The sequence below is a fragment of the Microplitis mediator genome, chromosome 2 (assembly GCF_029852145.1).
Source record: "Microplitis mediator isolate UGA2020A chromosome 2, iyMicMedi2.1, whole genome shotgun sequence".
Classification (NCBI taxonomy): domain Eukaryota; kingdom Metazoa; phylum Arthropoda; class Insecta; order Hymenoptera; family Braconidae; genus Microplitis; species Microplitis mediator.
Genome location: NC_079970.1, coordinates 24,277,752 through 24,295,487, shown reverse-complemented (window position 1 = coordinate 24,295,487; position 17,736 = coordinate 24,277,752). Strand labels below are relative to the sequence as shown.

General features: G+C 33.5%; 5 protein-coding genes across 7 annotated transcripts; all 5 read right to left on the bottom strand.

The window, feature by feature from the left end:
* Positions 1-312: 312 nt before the first annotated feature.
* Positions 313-1,610, bottom strand: LOC130663877 (uncharacterized). Its single transcript, XM_057463416.1, has 2 exons — positions 1,383-1,610; positions 313-1,320 (listed from the first exon to the last, which is right to left on the bottom strand). Exons 1-2 carry the CDS (start codon positions 1,411-1,413, stop codon positions 500-502), a joined length of 852 nt encoding a protein of 283 aa, XP_057319399.1. The 5' UTR covers positions 1,414-1,610; the 3' UTR covers positions 313-499.
* A 133-nt stretch (positions 1,611-1,743) lies between these two features.
* On the bottom strand, positions 1,744-5,235 carry LOC130663244 (uncharacterized). The gene is made up of 9 exons (XM_057462365.1): positions 4,893-5,235; positions 4,712-4,838; positions 4,519-4,651; positions 4,027-4,170; positions 3,008-3,317; positions 2,829-2,955; positions 2,205-2,337; positions 1,985-2,128; positions 1,744-1,911 (listed from the first exon to the last, which is right to left on the bottom strand). The coding sequence occupies exons 1-9, from the start codon at positions 5,191-5,193 to the stop codon at positions 1,870-1,872; spliced, it is 1,461 nt and encodes a 486-aa protein (XP_057318348.1). The 5' UTR covers positions 5,194-5,235; the 3' UTR covers positions 1,744-1,869.
* A 121-nt stretch (positions 5,236-5,356) lies between these two features.
* On the bottom strand, positions 5,357-7,545 carry LOC130663880 (farnesol dehydrogenase-like). The gene is made up of 5 exons (XM_057463418.1): positions 7,211-7,545; positions 7,011-7,137; positions 6,565-6,694; positions 5,600-5,743; positions 5,357-5,521 (listed from the first exon to the last, which is right to left on the bottom strand). The coding sequence occupies exons 1-5, from the start codon at positions 7,509-7,511 to the stop codon at positions 5,492-5,494; spliced, it is 732 nt and encodes a 243-aa protein (XP_057319401.1). The 5' UTR covers positions 7,512-7,545; the 3' UTR covers positions 5,357-5,491.
* Positions 7,546-8,629: 1,084 nt separating this feature from the next.
* On the bottom strand, positions 8,630-11,149 carry LOC130663874 (uncharacterized). 2 transcript variants are annotated; one of them, XM_057463411.1, is made up of 4 exons: positions 11,033-11,149; positions 10,695-10,798; positions 9,940-10,616; positions 8,630-9,050 (listed from the first exon to the last, which is right to left on the bottom strand). In XM_057463411.1, exons 2-4 carry the CDS (start codon positions 10,723-10,725, stop codon positions 8,760-8,762), a joined length of 999 nt encoding a protein of 332 aa, XP_057319394.1. In that variant the 5' UTR covers positions 10,726-10,798; positions 11,033-11,149; the 3' UTR covers positions 8,630-8,759. The 2 variants fall into 2 exon arrangements, with proteins under 2 accessions (XP_057319394.1, XP_057319395.1); XM_057463412.1 differs by lacking the exon at positions 11,033-11,149 and having other exon boundaries at positions 10,695-10,887.
* A 166-nt stretch (positions 11,150-11,315) lies between these two features.
* On the bottom strand, positions 11,316-16,415 carry LOC130663876 (uncharacterized). 2 transcript variants are annotated; one of them, XM_057463415.1, is made up of 7 exons: positions 16,263-16,415; positions 14,958-15,646; positions 14,233-14,889; positions 13,414-14,117; positions 12,535-13,354; positions 11,715-12,418; positions 11,316-11,653 (listed from the first exon to the last, which is right to left on the bottom strand). In XM_057463415.1, the coding sequence occupies exons 1-3, from the start codon at positions 16,294-16,296 to the stop codon at positions 14,659-14,661; spliced, it is 954 nt and encodes a 317-aa protein (XP_057319398.1). In that variant the 5' UTR covers positions 16,297-16,415; the 3' UTR covers positions 11,316-11,653; positions 11,715-12,418; positions 12,535-13,354; positions 13,414-14,117; positions 14,233-14,658. The 2 variants fall into 2 exon arrangements, with proteins under 2 accessions (XP_057319398.1, XP_057319397.1); XM_057463414.1 differs by lacking the exons at positions 13,414-14,117; positions 14,233-14,889; positions 14,958-15,646; positions 16,263-16,415 and having other exon boundaries at positions 12,535-12,694.
* Positions 16,416-17,736: the final 1,321 nt, after the last annotated feature.

Below are 17,736 nucleotides of genomic sequence, written 5' to 3'. Positions count from 1 at the left end.
AAACATATATTTATACAGAAAGTATACTTAGTATATGATACCAAGAGTTGGAGACATACAGCCAAGATCAACGTTCAACGGTATCGCGTAACTCGCGATTAATTACGAGGTTTTTAAAGTATCAACATATTTATTTTATTCTTCATACATTTTTTTATACAAACAATTATTATCAACATCTTTTTTAGGTCAGTAGCAGTAATTATAATTTTTAAGGTAACTAATTTTTATTTAATTTGTACTGGAAGTTGACCAATTAAGCGGGAAAAAATTTGTGGCGCGAAAAAATATTGATAAATAAAAAAATGCAAATATTTTTAAACTTAATTATTTATTAGACACATTATTATTTTTTGAACATTAAATTAAAGTAATGACTAATAGATTATTTCATATTTAATTCAATAAGAAATGTATCATCAATAAATTTTTAGTAAAAGTCATGATGACACTGCAGTAGAAGAGAATCATTTTATATTTATTTTATTTAAATTAATAACTATGCTGATAGAAATGGAACTGAAACATAAGCAGAATAATCGATCTCAGGTAGCTTGCTAATTGAAGATGACGTTTCGATTCTATCAACAGAAAGACAATTTTTGTATTTATCAGACAATGATTTGTCGGTAAACGAAAGCTGAACTTCATTTTCTGTACAAGACTTAAATTTATACTCCGAAATACTGACAGTATGGACAAAGGATTTCAATGAACTGTTGCCTGCATCAGAAACTTTAGATTTTCCTTTTGAACACGAGTCAACGTCTCTTATTTTTTTAAAATTTGTAACCATACCCGATTTCACAAAATTACCAGTTTCGAATAAAGGAGTATTACGATCAGGTCTTTCATCATTATTTGATTCTTCTGTTTTTATTTCAGCCGTGCACTCTCCATAAGTCGTCACTTCCTGGATACTAGTCTTATTGGAAATTAAATTTTGAATCCACAAGAAATTCATCTGGTTAGCGATGTCCCAGATCGCTGAAATCCGGTCATTCTTCAATCTGTTACTCATCACAAGTGATGCGACTCCCGTCTCATTGAATACGATTTCAAACGGTTGACAAAAATAACTTTTAGTACAACCCCAGGACATCTTGGCATTCTCTTCCAAAGTAGAATCAATTTTTGGGTCTTCAGACTTGACAGAGGTGCCAATCTGAAGATTATTAAAAGCGCACCGTGTTTTTTGAGATCCAATGGCTTTGCATTTCAAATCTGCTGTTGTTTTTATACATTCTGTCGTCGAATCAGTCAGTTGTCTTTCTCTATCGCTCTTATAATCCAAATGATAAATCGGAGAGGCCATGAAAGCTAAAAGAAATTTATTTATTCAAATGAATTATAGGGTTTGAATGTGTATTTAAGACACTTACCGAATGCCAAGGGCACGAAAAATTGAACCATGGTGTGATCACGTCTAAAAACGCGCTTACAATATAAAGCTCCTGTTATTTCAGACCCGTATTTATATCCCGGTATGAACACGATAACAAATTATTCAATTAGATTTGATTGAAATAAAGTAGAGAAGTTAAATAATTTCTATATTTATTTATTAAGCCATAAAAGTTAAGCTCTTAGCGGTCATCCAAAATAAAAACAACGTATAGAATAAAAACGGAAAAAATAATAATTGCATTTTTCATCACCAAAACTCTAGTCTGTCATGTTTAGAAACATGGATTTTTTAAATAATTAATTGGCGGGAAGGATCAAAAAAATTCTTGTTGCTGATTCATAATTCAAATAAAATTTTTAATACTTATCAGAACATAAAATTACAAGTACAATCCATTTAATTTTAATTATTTAATCACATGGTATAAAAATGTATATATGTTCTTATAAAATCCGCCAATTTTATGCTTTGTTTGTGTACGCAGTGACAGTCAGCTCGTCAATCTGAAATAATTATAATTTACGTGGTGAGGAAAACGGTAATTATGTTGTTGTAATTAGCGATCTTTATACTTACTTGCACATGAGGTGGCGCTGAAAGCGCGAAGATAACACAGTCGACAACGTCTTTACTTTCTAAATAAGGCATCACTTTTAATATTTCACTGATTCCGTCAATTGCATTTATTATTTCCGTTTTAACTAATCCCGGATGAATTCCCTGTAATACAACAAAATATTAACAAATTACTATAATTATTATTTATTTCTTAGATTAAATAATTAGTAAAACTTACGGTAATTCGTATTTTGTCATTGTTTGTTTTTATTTCCAATTTCAATGTCTCAGTCATTGCGCGCAGAGCAAATTTACTTGCGGGATACAAATTTACTGGTACTGGTGATATTGCTGCATTATGACCCGCAACACTGGAATTTATATATTTTCATTAACAATAATTGTAATAATTAGGGCCGGGATTTTCGCGTTAATTAAAAAATAATTAATACTTAGTGGTGTGAAATTTTTTATATTACGGGGAAAATATTGGTCTTATAAAAAAATTTTTCAAACAAAAGTTGTAGGAAATTTAATTTTCTAAAACAAACGTCTCTTATAATTTATTCTTAGGACTAATAAGAAAGCCGTAATTTCAAAATTAAGATTTTCATAATTAATCAAATTTTGAATCATTCATTATGAATCTTAATTTTTGAATTACGGTGAAAATATTGATCGTACAAGAAAATCATAGAAGACATTTTTTTAATAAAATTAAATTTCCTAGAACTTTTGTTCGAAAACTTTTTTTATAAGACCAATATTTTCGCCGTAATATCAAAAATTTGAACTACTCATTTCAAAAATAAGGCAAAAATCTTGTCCCTAGTAATAATTAAATATAAAAAAAAAGAATTACCTGTTGATATTGATAATATGTCCCTCGTTTTTGTGTTTCCGCATTGATTTTAAAGCCTCTCTGATACAAAGAGCAGGCGCGAGTACATTAATATCCAAAAGTGCACGATAATCTTCTGTTTTTGCGTCTAAAAATTTTTGAATTAATTACATGTAAGAAGAAAAGTAAAGTTTACTTACTTTCAAAAGTGTCATGAGTGAGAATAGCCGCGTTATTAACTAAAATATCAACGCGCCCGAAATTTTTCTCTGCAAACGCAAAAGCATTTAGAATATCTTGTTCGTTTCGCAAGTCACACTTCAAATAATGAAACGCGCCTTTTGAATTTTTCAAACTCTTTGATAACTCCTGGAGCCGATTTTCACGACGCGCAAGCCCGAGAACATTAACACCCAGAGTAACAAGTTCCTTAGCGAGGACTTCGCCAATTCCGGAGCTGACTCCCGTTACTATGGCGAACTTTCCTGCCCAACGATCCATTCTCGCGGATGATTATTGCGAAACTAGTTATGAAAAGACGAGACTGAGAAATAAATGCTGTTGAAGCGACACACGAGCACTCAGCTCAGCAAACTAGTATTTATAGGAAAAGCTAATGTCTGTATGAGTCATTTTATTCAGACGATTAAATAAAAGATAATTGATATCTTCAGGTTTTCAAGTCATCATGAATCTGCACTTATCAAGGTCTTTTTTTTATCATTTTTTTTTATCTATTCAATGGTAAAGAAATAAACTTCAAATTATCACGACAATACGGCAATTGAAAAAAAATTTCTCGGGCTCGGAAAAATTAAATTATAAATTCATATGTAATTTTAAAATGATATATGAGTCTAAATGAATAAATTTATTTTTATTACTTTATTAATTCATTTTTTACACTACAAAAAAATTTTATAATTTTAAACTCGTTTATTCTACAGGCTAATTAATTATTTATTTATTTATAAGCAAAGCAGTGCTGATAATTATCAGTGATGTCTTATCGACTTAAATAAAAAGAGAATATCTAGACAGATCATTTCAAAGTTTGATAACTTTTGATTGGTAACTCTACGGATAATATTTGTGTGCACAAACTTTATGATTTTTCTGTGTATGCAGTGACAGTAAGCTCGTCAATCTGAAACAATTTAAGTGTAGATGTTTTTAAAGAGACTGTAATTAAGTGATTGCAAATTATTGGAGTACGTACTTGAACATGAGGCGGAACTGATAGCGCAAATATAACACAGTCGGTTACGTCCTTGCTGTCCAAAGCCGGTAATAAACTGAATCCTTTCTGAAGTGTTTCTGATGTATCACATATTTCCGTCTGAACTAAGCCCGGATGGATTCCCTTAAAAAATTAGTAATTAATTATAAACTACTTCCATTATTTTGCATAAAACCGAGTTGGGGATCTTGAATCTAAAGTATAAAATTTCAATCTAAGATGTTATTGTTACTAGTTCATATATTTATCTCCGCTTAATATGTAATACTCTGACGATATGAATAGTAATTTAGTTTTTTGCTGTAGCTCTGAAATTTTTATTGTAATTTTTTTCGAATTGAGCGGTGGTGTTTACTGTATTATAACTTATGTAATATAGAATGTACTCATATTTGCTACTAGCTCGGTGCCTTGGCATAAATATAATTTATATATATAATTATAATAATATATTAAATGAATGAAACTTACGGTAACACGTATTTTGTCTTTCTTTGTGTGTATTTCTTGTTTTAATGTCTCAGTAATTGCACGTAAAGCGAATTTACTTGCGGGATACAAATTTATTGGTCCAGTAATTACTGTTGCATTGAGACCAGTAATACTAAAATTTTAATATTTTTATTAATAATAGTAATAATAATTATAAAAAAATAAAAATTACCTGTTAATATTGACAATATGTCCCTGAGTTTTGTATTTGCGCATTAATTTTAGAGCTTCTCTGATGCAAAGAGCGGGCGCGAGAAGATTTACGTCCAAAAGTGCACGATAATTATCCGTCTTTGCATCTAAAAATAAAATTTAGTAGAAAAATTTAAAAAAAGTAATAAAACTCAACTTACTTGCAAGTGTACTCTCAAAGACGAGACCCGCATTGTTTATCAAAATATCAACGCGCCCAAAACTTTTTTCTGCGAATGCAAAGGCATCTAGAATGTCTTGCTCATTTCGCAAGTCGCATTTCAAATAATGAAATGCGCCTTTTGAATTTTTCAAATTTTCCGCCAAATCTTGGAGCCTATTTTCGCGGCGCGCTAGTCCAAGAACATTCACCCCCGCGGCAACTAATTCTCTGGCAATAGATTCGCCAATTCCGGAGCTAACTCCAGTGACGATTGCATATTTTCCTATCCAACGATCCATTTTCACTGATGATTAATAAGATACTAATTGTAGGTAAGCGCAGTTGCAACTGACTGCCGTGTAAAGACACAGACTATTGCAACTTACGTTATAATTTTTTTTTTTTAAATGATTAAACTTTGAGACTTAATGTAATAGACAGTAAATGGGTAAGTAAAAAGTAACCTATGTGTCCAAATGTCATCGTGCAATTGCTATTATCAAGGACACAGCTGCACGTTTTTATTTATTTGTTATACTTAATAATGATTACAAATTTTATAGGGAAATAAAAATGCTTTTAACAATTTAATGGACTCTAAACTCCGGTGACTGTGATCTCGTCAATCTGTAATAAATGTTAATATTTATTTATGTATAAAAAAAATATCTCGGTGTCAATTAAGTAGACAATTAGCATACGAACCTGAACATGGGGCGGAACTGAAAGTGCAAACACAACACAATCAGCAACATCTTGACTTTGCATGTACGGTATTGCGTTAAACAAATCAAGGAGAACTTCCGATGTATTCTGTAGTTCCGTTTTCACTAATCCAGGATGAATTCCCTTAAACAGAATGAAAAATTAGATTTTGTATAGATTATGATGGAAGTCTGTGCAATGCATTAGTTAGTTTATGAGATTATATTTGATGATATTATATTATATAGGGTAAGAGCACCAGTACCAGTACACTGTAAAAAGAGCGGTGTTAAAAATGGACTCATTTTAACTCCGCCCGGTGTTAAAATAAAATTACACCGGTGTAGGAGGAGTAATTCACCGGTGTTAAAAATACCGGTGTTAAATCAGGGTAACCGGTGTATAAGCGGAGTAAAATCGGTGTAAAAGCGGGGTAACTGGTATAAAAACGGAGTAATACCGGTGTAAAAGTGGGGTAAATTGCGTCCGCTTGGAGTATTAACTTTAAAGATTATAAAACACAAAAAATGTCAGTTCTTTATGAAAATTAATAAAAAATATTATTTATTAACAAGTATAGTGATCGAGTAAATAAAAATATTCACAAAGTAAAATATTTTAACACCGGTAAAGAATATTTACACCGGTGGCGGTGTTATTTTAACACCGGTCTAGAATATTTACACCGGTGGCGGTGTTATTTTAACACCGGTCTAGAATATTTAAACCGGTGGCGGCGTTATTTTCACACCGCTTTCGGGGGTAAATTTAACACCGATAATTTTAACACCTACACCGCTTGGACTAACCCCGGTGATTTTTTACAGTGTACTTATGTTCTATAGACACACGTTTGTGTGAATTTTTGTATAATTGCCGAGTGGCGTAAATAAATAAATAAATAAATAAATAAAAGTTTTTATCAAACAAGAAGGCCAAATTAAATATAAAAGACATGAACTTACGGTCACACGGATTTTATCTTTATTTTTTTTAATTTCTTCCTTCAATGTATCTGTCATTGCACGCAAAGCAAATTTAGTTGCTGGATAAAGTGTCACTGGCAGAGGAACCGTTGCGCGAAGTCCAGCAACACTAAAATTATACACAGAGATAATTTTTTTATAAAATTTACCCTACAATTTAGAGTAAACCTGGGCCAAAAACAAAATAAATACGGAATAAATGAAAACTGCTGCCTATTGTTTTATTTTTTACTATTTTTTATTCTAAAATTACTCGGAATTGGGTTTTTTCACCCCATCATTATACACTATCTTGTAGCGGAAGCGTAATTATTCATCAAGGCCCAATTTTACTCACAATTAGCGAGCAAAAATTATTAGATAATTCTCCCCGTGTAGTTTTCCATCAATAACTTCAGTTAAATAACAATAATAAATAAAATTACCTATTAATATTAATAATATGCCCCTCGTTTTTATTCTTCCGCATCAACTTCAAAGCTTCTCTGATAAATAGAGCTGGCGCGAGAACATTTACGTCCAAAATCGCGCGGTACTCTTCAGTTTTCGCGCCTAAAAGAAAAAATGTATTATTTAATTACTTGATTAATTAATTAATTAATAAAAGATAACATTTGTTACTTACTTTCAAAAGTGTTTTCAAAAACGACCGCAGCATTGTTGACCAAAATATCAATACGCCCGAAATTTTTATTCACATACGCGAAAGCATGCAAAATATCTTCCTCGTTACGCAAATCACATTTCAGATAATGAAATTCACCTTTTGATTTTTTGAAACTATTTGACAAGTCCCGGAGAAGGTTTTCACGTCGAGCTAGACCGAGAACGTGTACTCCAGAAGTTACGAATGATCTCGCAATGGCTTCGCCTATTCCGGAACTTACTCCCGTAACAATCGCAAACTTTCCTGCCCAACGATCCATTTTCGCTCACAGTTATTACACTGTGCTGCAAACTGTACCGACTGCTCAATAAATATACGTACTTGAGACTTATCACTTTTAGAGATAAACAATTGAAATGATAGATGATAACAATAATAATAAAATGCGGGATTCAATTTATTTAATTGGTCAAGGAAGTACAGTCGAATCGCGTTATAAGTCTGCCTAGAGGGGTGTAGGGGAAAATAATTCTAAGAATTCCTGTACCCCCACTTTTACTCAGCAGTTGAACGCCGTAACTCACACTTCCCCTACTTTGCAAGTGTGTGAGTGTGTACATGATTATTTTCGTAGTCATAGAGGGGGAATGTCTTCCAAGAAATATAAGTCGGAGGACTTATAACGCGACTGGACTGTAGTTTTGTTGTCTATAAATTTGTTTGTTATCACATCACAAATTTTTACACTGAAAACAAATAACTTTTGTAAGAACAATTTTCTTAAGTAGTAAATCAATAAAAATTATCATTTTATTAATTTCATATCTAAGTTGAAGAATAATTTTTTGACAGAAGAAAATCGAAATTTATTTCGAGCTGAGCTCCGATTTCTTTGATTACAAAAATTATTTTTAATGAAACCTTGAAATTTTGGGGGATTCTACGGTTTCCGTGGCACTGCCAGATGACCGCGAATTCATATAGAACTCAACAAAATAAAACTCTTTTAAAGAATAAAATTTTTCGATATCTCACTTAGTTTTCGAGAAAAATCGATTTTGGGAAAAATGTGATTTTTTAAAAAAAGTGAAAAATTTCATTGATTTTAATATCTTCAATTTTTTTGTATTTTTTTCCGAAAACTACATTTATAGATGAAAATTTTGAAAAAAAAAACGTCTGAATTAGTCCATTTTTGAAAACGTTACAGCTATTTGAAAAAAAGTCTTATTTCGTCAAGTTCTACAAGAATTCGCGGTTATTTGACGGCGCCACGAAAACCGTAGACCCCAAATTTTGCACTAAAAATATATCAGGTTGTAAATTTCTTCTTGTAAAAAGAAAATCCAATATTTCTAAAAGTCGCTTTTTCTCTCCGTGCATTAGCGAGTTTATTTTTAAAAAATTAAATAACATTTCCTAAAGCAGACAATTAAATTTTCATTCAATATTTTAATTTATTATGCAAACTTACTTTACGAAAACATTTTCAAACATGCTAGAGAGCTATTAATATATATATTTTAAGAGTATATAAATTTTTTAAGCACTAGGTACATGGAGCTAATTAATCTTTGTCTTCTTTAGAATTGCTCTCAGGACTTTCGTTGCTCTCCTCAGATGATTCATCGCCATAAAGCCACTGCCCGGTTATTATTCCCGCGGAGGCTGGATTTTCAATGCTCGTGACGTTGTGCTCGTCCTTAATCATCGAGTCAAATATAACTGTTATGTTTTCCCTCATTTTTTTGTACTCGGATGTGTTGTTCGAATCTTTCAGCTCGTGTAGCTCTAAGGTCGTTTGAGTCGATGATATAAATGTTCCTCTGTCTACAATCACTGAACTTTGCGAGGAAGTCTAGACAAATATTCATAGTAATTAAATAAATAAATAATTTAATTAATTAGGTAATAAATACATGATCCTGAAGTTAGCAGACAATTAACAATTTTTGAATTCTTTTTTTTTAATAAATCAATTGCAAAAAAATAAAATAAAAATATGCACAATAGGGTGGCGCAAAAAAAACTGACTATTTTTTTTTTTTTTCGATCTCGCATAAAAATTTGTTGGTTTACGATCTTTTGAGAAGCCTCTCCAAAAATCAGCTCGACAAAAAATTTTCAAGAGGTCGCTCACGAATTTTGAAAATATCAAAAATAATCGAAATTCGGATTTTTATTTCTACGTATGTAAAAAACTTGATATTTCTATTTCTCAGGTTATATTTTCATTCATTGTCATGCAAACTGATAGTAAAAAAATCGAGAAGCTTTATTATTAATATTCAAGGGTCGCTCAAAAACGTCCAAAAGACAGCACTCGGAAACATTCAAAATTCTTGAGCGAGGTTTAAATATTCAAATTTTGGGCTGAAATTCTCAGCGTAGTCATGATTTCACAAATATAAACTATTGCTACCACGAGAAAGAAAAAAATTCAGAAATAAAAATCCGAATTTCGATTATTTTTGATATTTTCAAAATTCGTGAGCGACCTCTTGAAAATTTTTTATCGAGCTGATTTTTGGAGAGGCTTCTCAAAACATCGTAAACCAACAAATTTTCATGCGAGATCGAAAAAAAAAATAGTCGGTTTTTTTGCGCCACCCTAATGCACATGTAGAAAATTAAAAAAGCTACAAGTGGAATTTTTCAAATATTTTATTTTTTTTAAATTTATCATTTTTTAAAAATTCAAAAATTATTAGACGTCGGCTAACTTCAGTATCATAATAAATACTTACAATATTAATAGACATTTTTGGATTTTCGCGCCAGCCTTCACGGCTACCGAAGAAATACGGCGAAATAGATCTACAATTTTTCAAATCCCGAGTTTTGTTGATAGTCACGCGCATATTGGGACTCCACATTTTGTACTTGCCATTTTTTTCTTTTGTAATAAAGTGTTTTGCTCTAGAGTCATTCAGTTTTACGTCATAAGTAGTAAAGCATTCTCCCGTGGTAAAGTTTTCCCAATTATGATAAACTCCTTCAGTTTTTCCCACCATATCTATTCCAGAGTGCAGCTGGTTTGCGATGTATCTCAATTTGTCTAGAATAAGCGGTGATATTTTCGCGGGAACGACCATTTCCTTGATACCCAAGGCATTCATCTTCAGTTCAAAGTGTACGCCGCTCGCGGACTCAATCAATCCCTCGCCGGTCATAACTTTTGGTGGAGATGTCGAGTTTGTAGAATTATGAAATCCCAAAAGCATTTTAGAGTCTTCTAGGTAACAGTGCAGAGCTTTCAATGTCATGTCAACTGGACGGCACTTCAATTGGGTCGTTAAGTTGAACGACATTTTATGATCTGATTCCTGGGTCTCGTTCACTCGGGGAATCATTTCTGCGTTGTAAGTCACATTGTATACCACCAAAGTATTTATCCACGAATCACTGTGGTCCAGTTGGGTCACTTGTTCATTTAAACATTTATTTTTATTAGTTTATTGGTAAAACGAATAAGGAAGTAATAAATTTTTAAAAAACTTACCAACTAGCAGAGGAAGAATAAGAAACTTCATGATAGGATCAGATTATTCGGTAGATTAGTTGAATTCCCTATTCAGTGGCTTCTTTTATACTGACACTTGTCTTCTAAACCAATTACCAAGATAATTTTCATTAAACATAATTTTGTAAAATTGATATGTCTGCATTATGATGATTGAGACACGTCAACTGTTACATTACTCATAACCCGGGCGTGCTGACATACATTTAATAAATTTATCTTATCTTATATAATTAAATTAAATTTTATATAAAATTATTAAAATTTCGTAAACTTGTGACTAATCTGTACGAAATTAACTTAGAAATTAGAGTTACCTTTTAAAAAAAAATTCAACGACTGCAAAAGCTCCAGTTTGTAGCTGCTCTGATACTGAGGCTCCGAAAGCTGGGGAAGCCCTTAAGACCTCGGTAGATCCTAGCGTCAGCTACCTCGCGATTGGCGCCCGATTCCCCACCACTTTGTACGACCAATCAGAGACTGGTCCAGAAAAGTAATTTGGGTTCAGTTTATTAGCAAACGGCCCGGAATATTTGGAAACTGCTGACTAATCAACCCGGCGACCGGATGCTAATTTATTTTAATAAAAGTGAGCAGTAATTATTGTGTTACTCTTTATTGGATATTTTTCAGTTTAATTTTACATTTACAAGCTTCTTTAGTAAGAACTTATAATTAACTTAAAAATTGTAAATGGTTATGAGCGTTACGAAAATTTATCCGGCGTGATTGGTAATTTCTTCACTGGAACAATCTTTGTTGAACTCGTCGTATTTGTGTTGCTCACATAGAGTAGGATCGATTTTTTGAAGAGTCAAACTTATAGATTCTTCGAGAGTATACTTCGATTTATAGCGATGATCAGTTATTGAAACTTTGACTTTTGAAAATGATGTAAAGTTGGCATTGCTGATGGTCATGAAATTTTCAAAGGAATTCTGCAACGAAAAGTAAAATATTTATTTCGACAATTCATTTTAAAATTTTTATTTTACTTACTAATTGGTATTCCACGTCAGTTTTTGTGGCATCGCGCAATTCTCTGTTGGCGTAAAACGAATAAACGAAGAATTTTTCGTGACACTTGTCACCGACTTCCATCATGCGAGTGATCTCGATGGGCCGATTGATGGATTCATCGGCTTGGGCAACCAGGAACAGATCCATGGGAAGCTTTTTCTGATGACTTGCGGCCGGTGATCGTGTTACCAGGAATTTAGTCAGACAGTTTCCTTTAGAGCTGTTGGCCTTTGTCTCATAGTTGCCAGTTATTTTTGGGGGAAAATCCAGACCGATGTTAAGCGGCATCGCAAGAGCTGCCATCATATTACGTCCTATTGGATCGACGTCTTTGGGAACCCAGACAGTAGTTATTCCGTTTTTGGTGAAATCAATTGTCATGGTGTCTTGCTGGAGGACTTTCTTTGTCCAGATGTCTCGCTCAATGTATTGAGCATCAGGTCTTGCGTGTTTGTTCTCGCCAGCAACCGCCGATTTACTTTCCGTGTCGTGGAAAAAACAATGAGCATTTGTTTCCAGTGATTGGCATGTCAGCATTGTTTTTAAATCAAAGATCATGTCGGAGTTTTTGGACTCACTCTGGCCCATGGGGTATGTTTTTAATGCATGACTTTGTACGAGATATGTCACTTCTGCACCGCGTTTCCAGATTGTCGGGTCTTGGGCAGACTCAAGTCTGGCCGCTAAAATTTAAAATTTACAATTTTTACAAACTAGTCGAACTAAAAAATTATTCCCGAAGATTTCTTTGGTCGCAGTTATTGAAAAATGTAAATAAAAATATAATTTCATTACTTACCGAGTAAAAATGGAAGTAGATTAATGATGATCATGATTCAAGAGTCACAAATACTTTACTGGTTTTCATAACAAGAGTCTGGCCCCTTATATGTTGACTACACTTACCATCATCACTTACATGCCATTAATTCAATTGGCTATACTTATCTCTAATATATTTTTACTCGCTCGGTTATTTGTTAATTGAATTGGGTAATTTAACTAACTTTAAAGGCCTCGCATCTCAAGGTCATCTAGCGAGTAGTGGCTCGTTAACCAGCACAGGGAATTGGCGCCACGGGTGATCCTTCTGAGTCCACTACGACCAGTCTCTATTTCCAGGCTTCGAGTTTAGTTCATCGTTTTTTGAAAAAGTTGGAGGCTCCAAAAGCTGAACAAGCCGTGAAAATTACTACCGGATTGGCGATTGGATCAATGATTGGTCTGCTGATAATTGACCTTTGGCAGCCGAATGAAAATTAATTTTAATAAATAAGGTGAGCGGTAATTATTACAAGTCACGTTTTATTGCATATTCTTAGCTTTACATTTACAAGCTTTCTTAATTAAAACTAATAACTAATGGCTTAAAAATTGTAATTAATTGTCGGCTGTATAGAAATTTATTCAGCTAGATTGTCAATTTCTTTGATGGTACAATGCAACTTATTGTTCTTGTCTTTTTCGCAATGGATGGGTTCAATTTTTTGCAGAGTCAAACTTATAGATTCGTCGAGAGTATACTGAGATTTATCTCGATGATCAGTTATTGATACTTTGACTTTTGAAAACGAAGTAAAGTTGGCACTGCTGATGACCATGAAATTTTCGAAGGAATTCTGCAACGAAAAGTAAAATTTATAACAATGTTTATTGTGAAAATGTTCATTTTACTTACAAGTTTGTAGTCTATATCAGTATCGTTGGCTGTACGGCATTCTCTGTTCATGTAAAACGAATGAACAAAAGATTTATCGTGACACTTGTCACCAGCTTCCATCGTACGAGTGATCTCGATCGGTCGATTGATAGATTCATTGGCTTGGGCAACCAGGAACAAATCCATGGGAAACTTTTTCTGATGACTTACAGCCGGTGATCGTGTTACCAGGAATTTGGTCTGACAATTTCCTTTAGTGGTGTTGGATTTTGTTTCATAGTTGCCAGATATTTCGGAAGAAAAATCCAGGCCGATGTCCAATGGCATTGCAAGCGCGCCCATCATATTGCGGCCTATTGGTTCCACTTCTACGGGAACCCAGACAGTAGTGATTCCGTTTTTGTTGAAGTCAATCGTCATCATACTTTGCTGGAGGATTTTCTTTGTCCAGATGTCTTGTTCAAGGTACTGAGCGTCAGGTCTTGCACGATTGTTATCACCAGCAACCACCGATTTACTTTCAGTGTCATGGAAAAAACAATGGGCATTTGTTTCCAGTGATTGGCATGTCAGCATTGTTTTTAAATCAAAAGTCATGTCAGAATTTTTGGATTCATTCTGGTCCATCGCGTATGTTTTTGATGCATGGTCTTGTATGAGATATGTCACTTTTGCACCGTATTTCCAGTTCGCTGGGTCTTGAGCAGACTCGAGTCTGGCCGCTAAAGTTCAAAATTTGAAACTTTTATAAACTAGCTGAGCTAAAAAATTATTTCTGATGATTTTTTTCGCGCAGTCATTGAAAAATGTAAATAAAAATATAATTTGATTACTTACCGAGTAAAAATGGGAGTAGATTAATGATGATCATGATTCAAGAGTCACAAATACTTTACTGGTTTTCATAACAAGAGTCTGCTTCCTTATATGTTGACTACACTTACCATCATCACTTACATACCATTAATCCAATTGGCTTTACTTATCTCTAATATATTTTTACACTGGCTCGGTTATTCGTTAATTGAATTGGGTTATTTAACTATCCTAAGAAGAGTAAGAGATCTTGCATGTCAAGGTCACGTGGCCTAACGGCCGTAACATTGAGACGTTAATTAAAATTAAGAATGACCAGCAAACTACTGCATGATTCATTTCTTCATTTATTTAGTTTTTTTCTCAAAAATTATAAATACAAAGCGGTAACAATAGATCATAGTACGTTTTTAAATAAAATTCATATTTTCAATTCGTCGAAGACGATCAATATTGGCTGGGATCATCATCCAAGTTTTCAGGAAGAACTCCCTTGACAACCGGGTTATTGAACTTCTCAAGCTGATCCGTGGCAGGCAGAACAGACTCGAGAGTGAGTTTCATGTGGTCCAGGACTTTGCCCAATTTCCTGCGGTCTTGGTCGAACACGTCATTTTCATTGTTTGTTTCACTGACGAATTTATTTTTCGATACAACTATTTTACTAACGGATGATTTCTGTAAAAAATAATTGATTATTTGAATCTCCGTAGACTGTAAATTATTTAAAAATAAATTTTACTTACAATGAGACTCAAAACATCTCTGTAAACAAGACCGAGAGTGTAACGGGTACCAAAGAACGGTCTGACGCATCTCAAACACTCTTTGACATTTCGCTCCTTCTCGATTTCCATAATTTCATTAGCGAGCTTTCCCAATTTGTCCAAAGGTGTCAATTCAAACTTACTGTCCTTAATTGCCTCGCTATCTTTATTCGGCAGCCGCGTGACTTTGAAGTCGACATCGCACTCCCCAACGGTGAAGTTTTCAAATGACCTGTAAGTCGACCGCATTTCATCAGAAAGATCCGCTCCAATACTCAACTGATTGGCAATCAATCTCGCCATGTTGACACAGTAGTCTGGTAAAGATGGTTCATTTTTCTCAATAATGTAACTCTCGATCCCCCGGTCATTGAATTTTATTTCAAACGGCACAGGGATGGCATTGAATGGACGAAAGGTTTCATTGGCAGCCGGCTTAGCCTTTTCTGGATTGAATCCTCCTTGAACATCCAGCCGGGTGATTTTTGTATCATCCAATTTGCATCTCAGAACATCCGGCTCACGTGGACGGCACCTTAATTTTGAATATAAACCAGTGCCGAGATATTGTCCCTTATCGCTGTCCAAAGACGTTATCATTTTAACTTCTCCTAAAAATGTATACTCGGGTCCATATTTCCATCCGTCTTTATCACTCACTTGCGCAGCTGTTTTAATTTATTTAAGTATCATGATTATTTATTTGGTTAATCATTGAAAAATATGTTTTTATTAGGAGAGGGAGGGGCAAAAGGGGGTACTTAAGGAAATACCAAGTTTTCGAGGACTCAAATACGCTAAATCTCTTTTTTTTTAATGATATTCAAAATAAATAGAAGAAATTTTCAGTTACCGTTGAAAAAAAAAATTTTTCATTTCTGCGGGCAAAGTGGGGTACCCCCTAAAAAAGGTAAAAAAAAAAATTTCTGGATTTTAAACGAATTTGATTAAGTTTAATTTTTTTTGTAAGTAATTTACATGAAGAAAAATTATATTTTACATTTTTATTGGATACAAAAAAAGAAAAAAAATTTTTAACAGTTTTTATCATAAAACAAACGTCATTAATATTTTTCAACTGACAATTGATTTTTGAAAAAGTTTACCGAAAAAAATTCAAAGTAACGCTTAATTATATTTACAGAAGTGATTTTGGAATTTTAAAAACCATTTAAAATATTACTTGTTTTTTTATCAAATTTTTGGGGTACCCCGTTTTGCCTACCCTACCCCCTTTTGCCCCCCTTCCCCTAAATAATTGGTCAATTAAATGCTAAAACTTACCCAAAAAAAATGGCAACAACTGAAAGAGCATCATGATGAGGAACAGCCAACTGAACTGACACGTAATAAATTCCGAGGGCTTCACTGACGTTTATATACCAAGTACCTTAACTACATGCGCTATTTTATTGGAGCATTAATTAGATCAATTCAAACGCAGAAAAATATTTATTTACGTTTATTTTTTTGATGCCGACTAATTTAATGATTCATTTGATTGCATTTATTAATTAACTCATTTTTTAATTAATCAGGCGACTGGCTTAGATTTATATTTGGGAAAAGAATTAAATTAAGCTGGTAGTCCGGGGTATTTTGGATGAAAAATTCAAGTGGAAGTTATAATGGCGTAAACGGGAATTTTGGTAAATTTATTTTCGGAGAAATCATCATTTTTTTTTAGGAAACTCTGTTGGTGACGCTCGTGATACTCTACAGTGACTTTGACAATGTGGTCGTTTATTTAATACAGGGGATGTAATTTAGTCATTAGGGCAATTCTGACTATTAGCGGAGTCATGTTTTCATCTGGAAATTAGGTGATGTCACATGTAAGACATCCATCATCTGTATAATAGTTTAAATATGATTAATGAATAGGTTATTATTATATTTTAAGAGTGAAGGGTCAACTCCCTTGAAAACTGGATTTGGAAATCATATCTTTTGATTTTTTGACTCAATTATTTACTCTGCGCTAAATTCGCCGGGGTACAGAGACATAACTAATCGCTAGGAACTACAGGAAAAATCAGTTGCGGCAAGTAACTATTTTCTTTCTATTTAGGAGTCAAAGATAAAATTTTTCTCAGGATTTCTAGAGGTTTTTCCTACTAGACGAACAGAAAACGATGGATATTTTCGAGAGATTCCCAGCAAGAAAAAAGTTACGGACTATTCATAAAAAAAATACATAAACAGTGTCATCTTCCCGACGTCGATTACTCGGAAAATAAATTTTTCTCGAGACATTTTGGGGTTTTTCCTACTAGAGGACATTATGACGAACAAAAAACGTCAGTATTGTATGGAGTTATTACCAACAGGTTAAAAGTTACGGTCTATTCTTAGAAAAATACATAGATAGTGTCATCTGCCCGTATCTGCCTGCATCTGCCCGTATCTGCCCGACCTCGATTACTCAAAAAACAATTTTTTTCTACTAAAGGACACTATAAGGGACAAAAAACGTTTACATTGTGTTGGATTATTCCCAACAGGAAAAAAGTTACAGGCTTCTCTTCATAGAGAATTATCTACACCCATCTCCACCCATGTCCACCCACCCTCATATGAGTCTGAACTCAAAAAATAAATTGTTCTCAGGTTTTTTTTTGGCTTCTCCTACTTGAGGACACTCTAAGGAACAGAAAACGTTTATATTGTGTTGGATTATTGCCAACAGGGAAAAAGTTACGGGCTTCTCTTCATAAAAAGACATAGACAGTGGCATCTCCACCCATCATATGGGTCT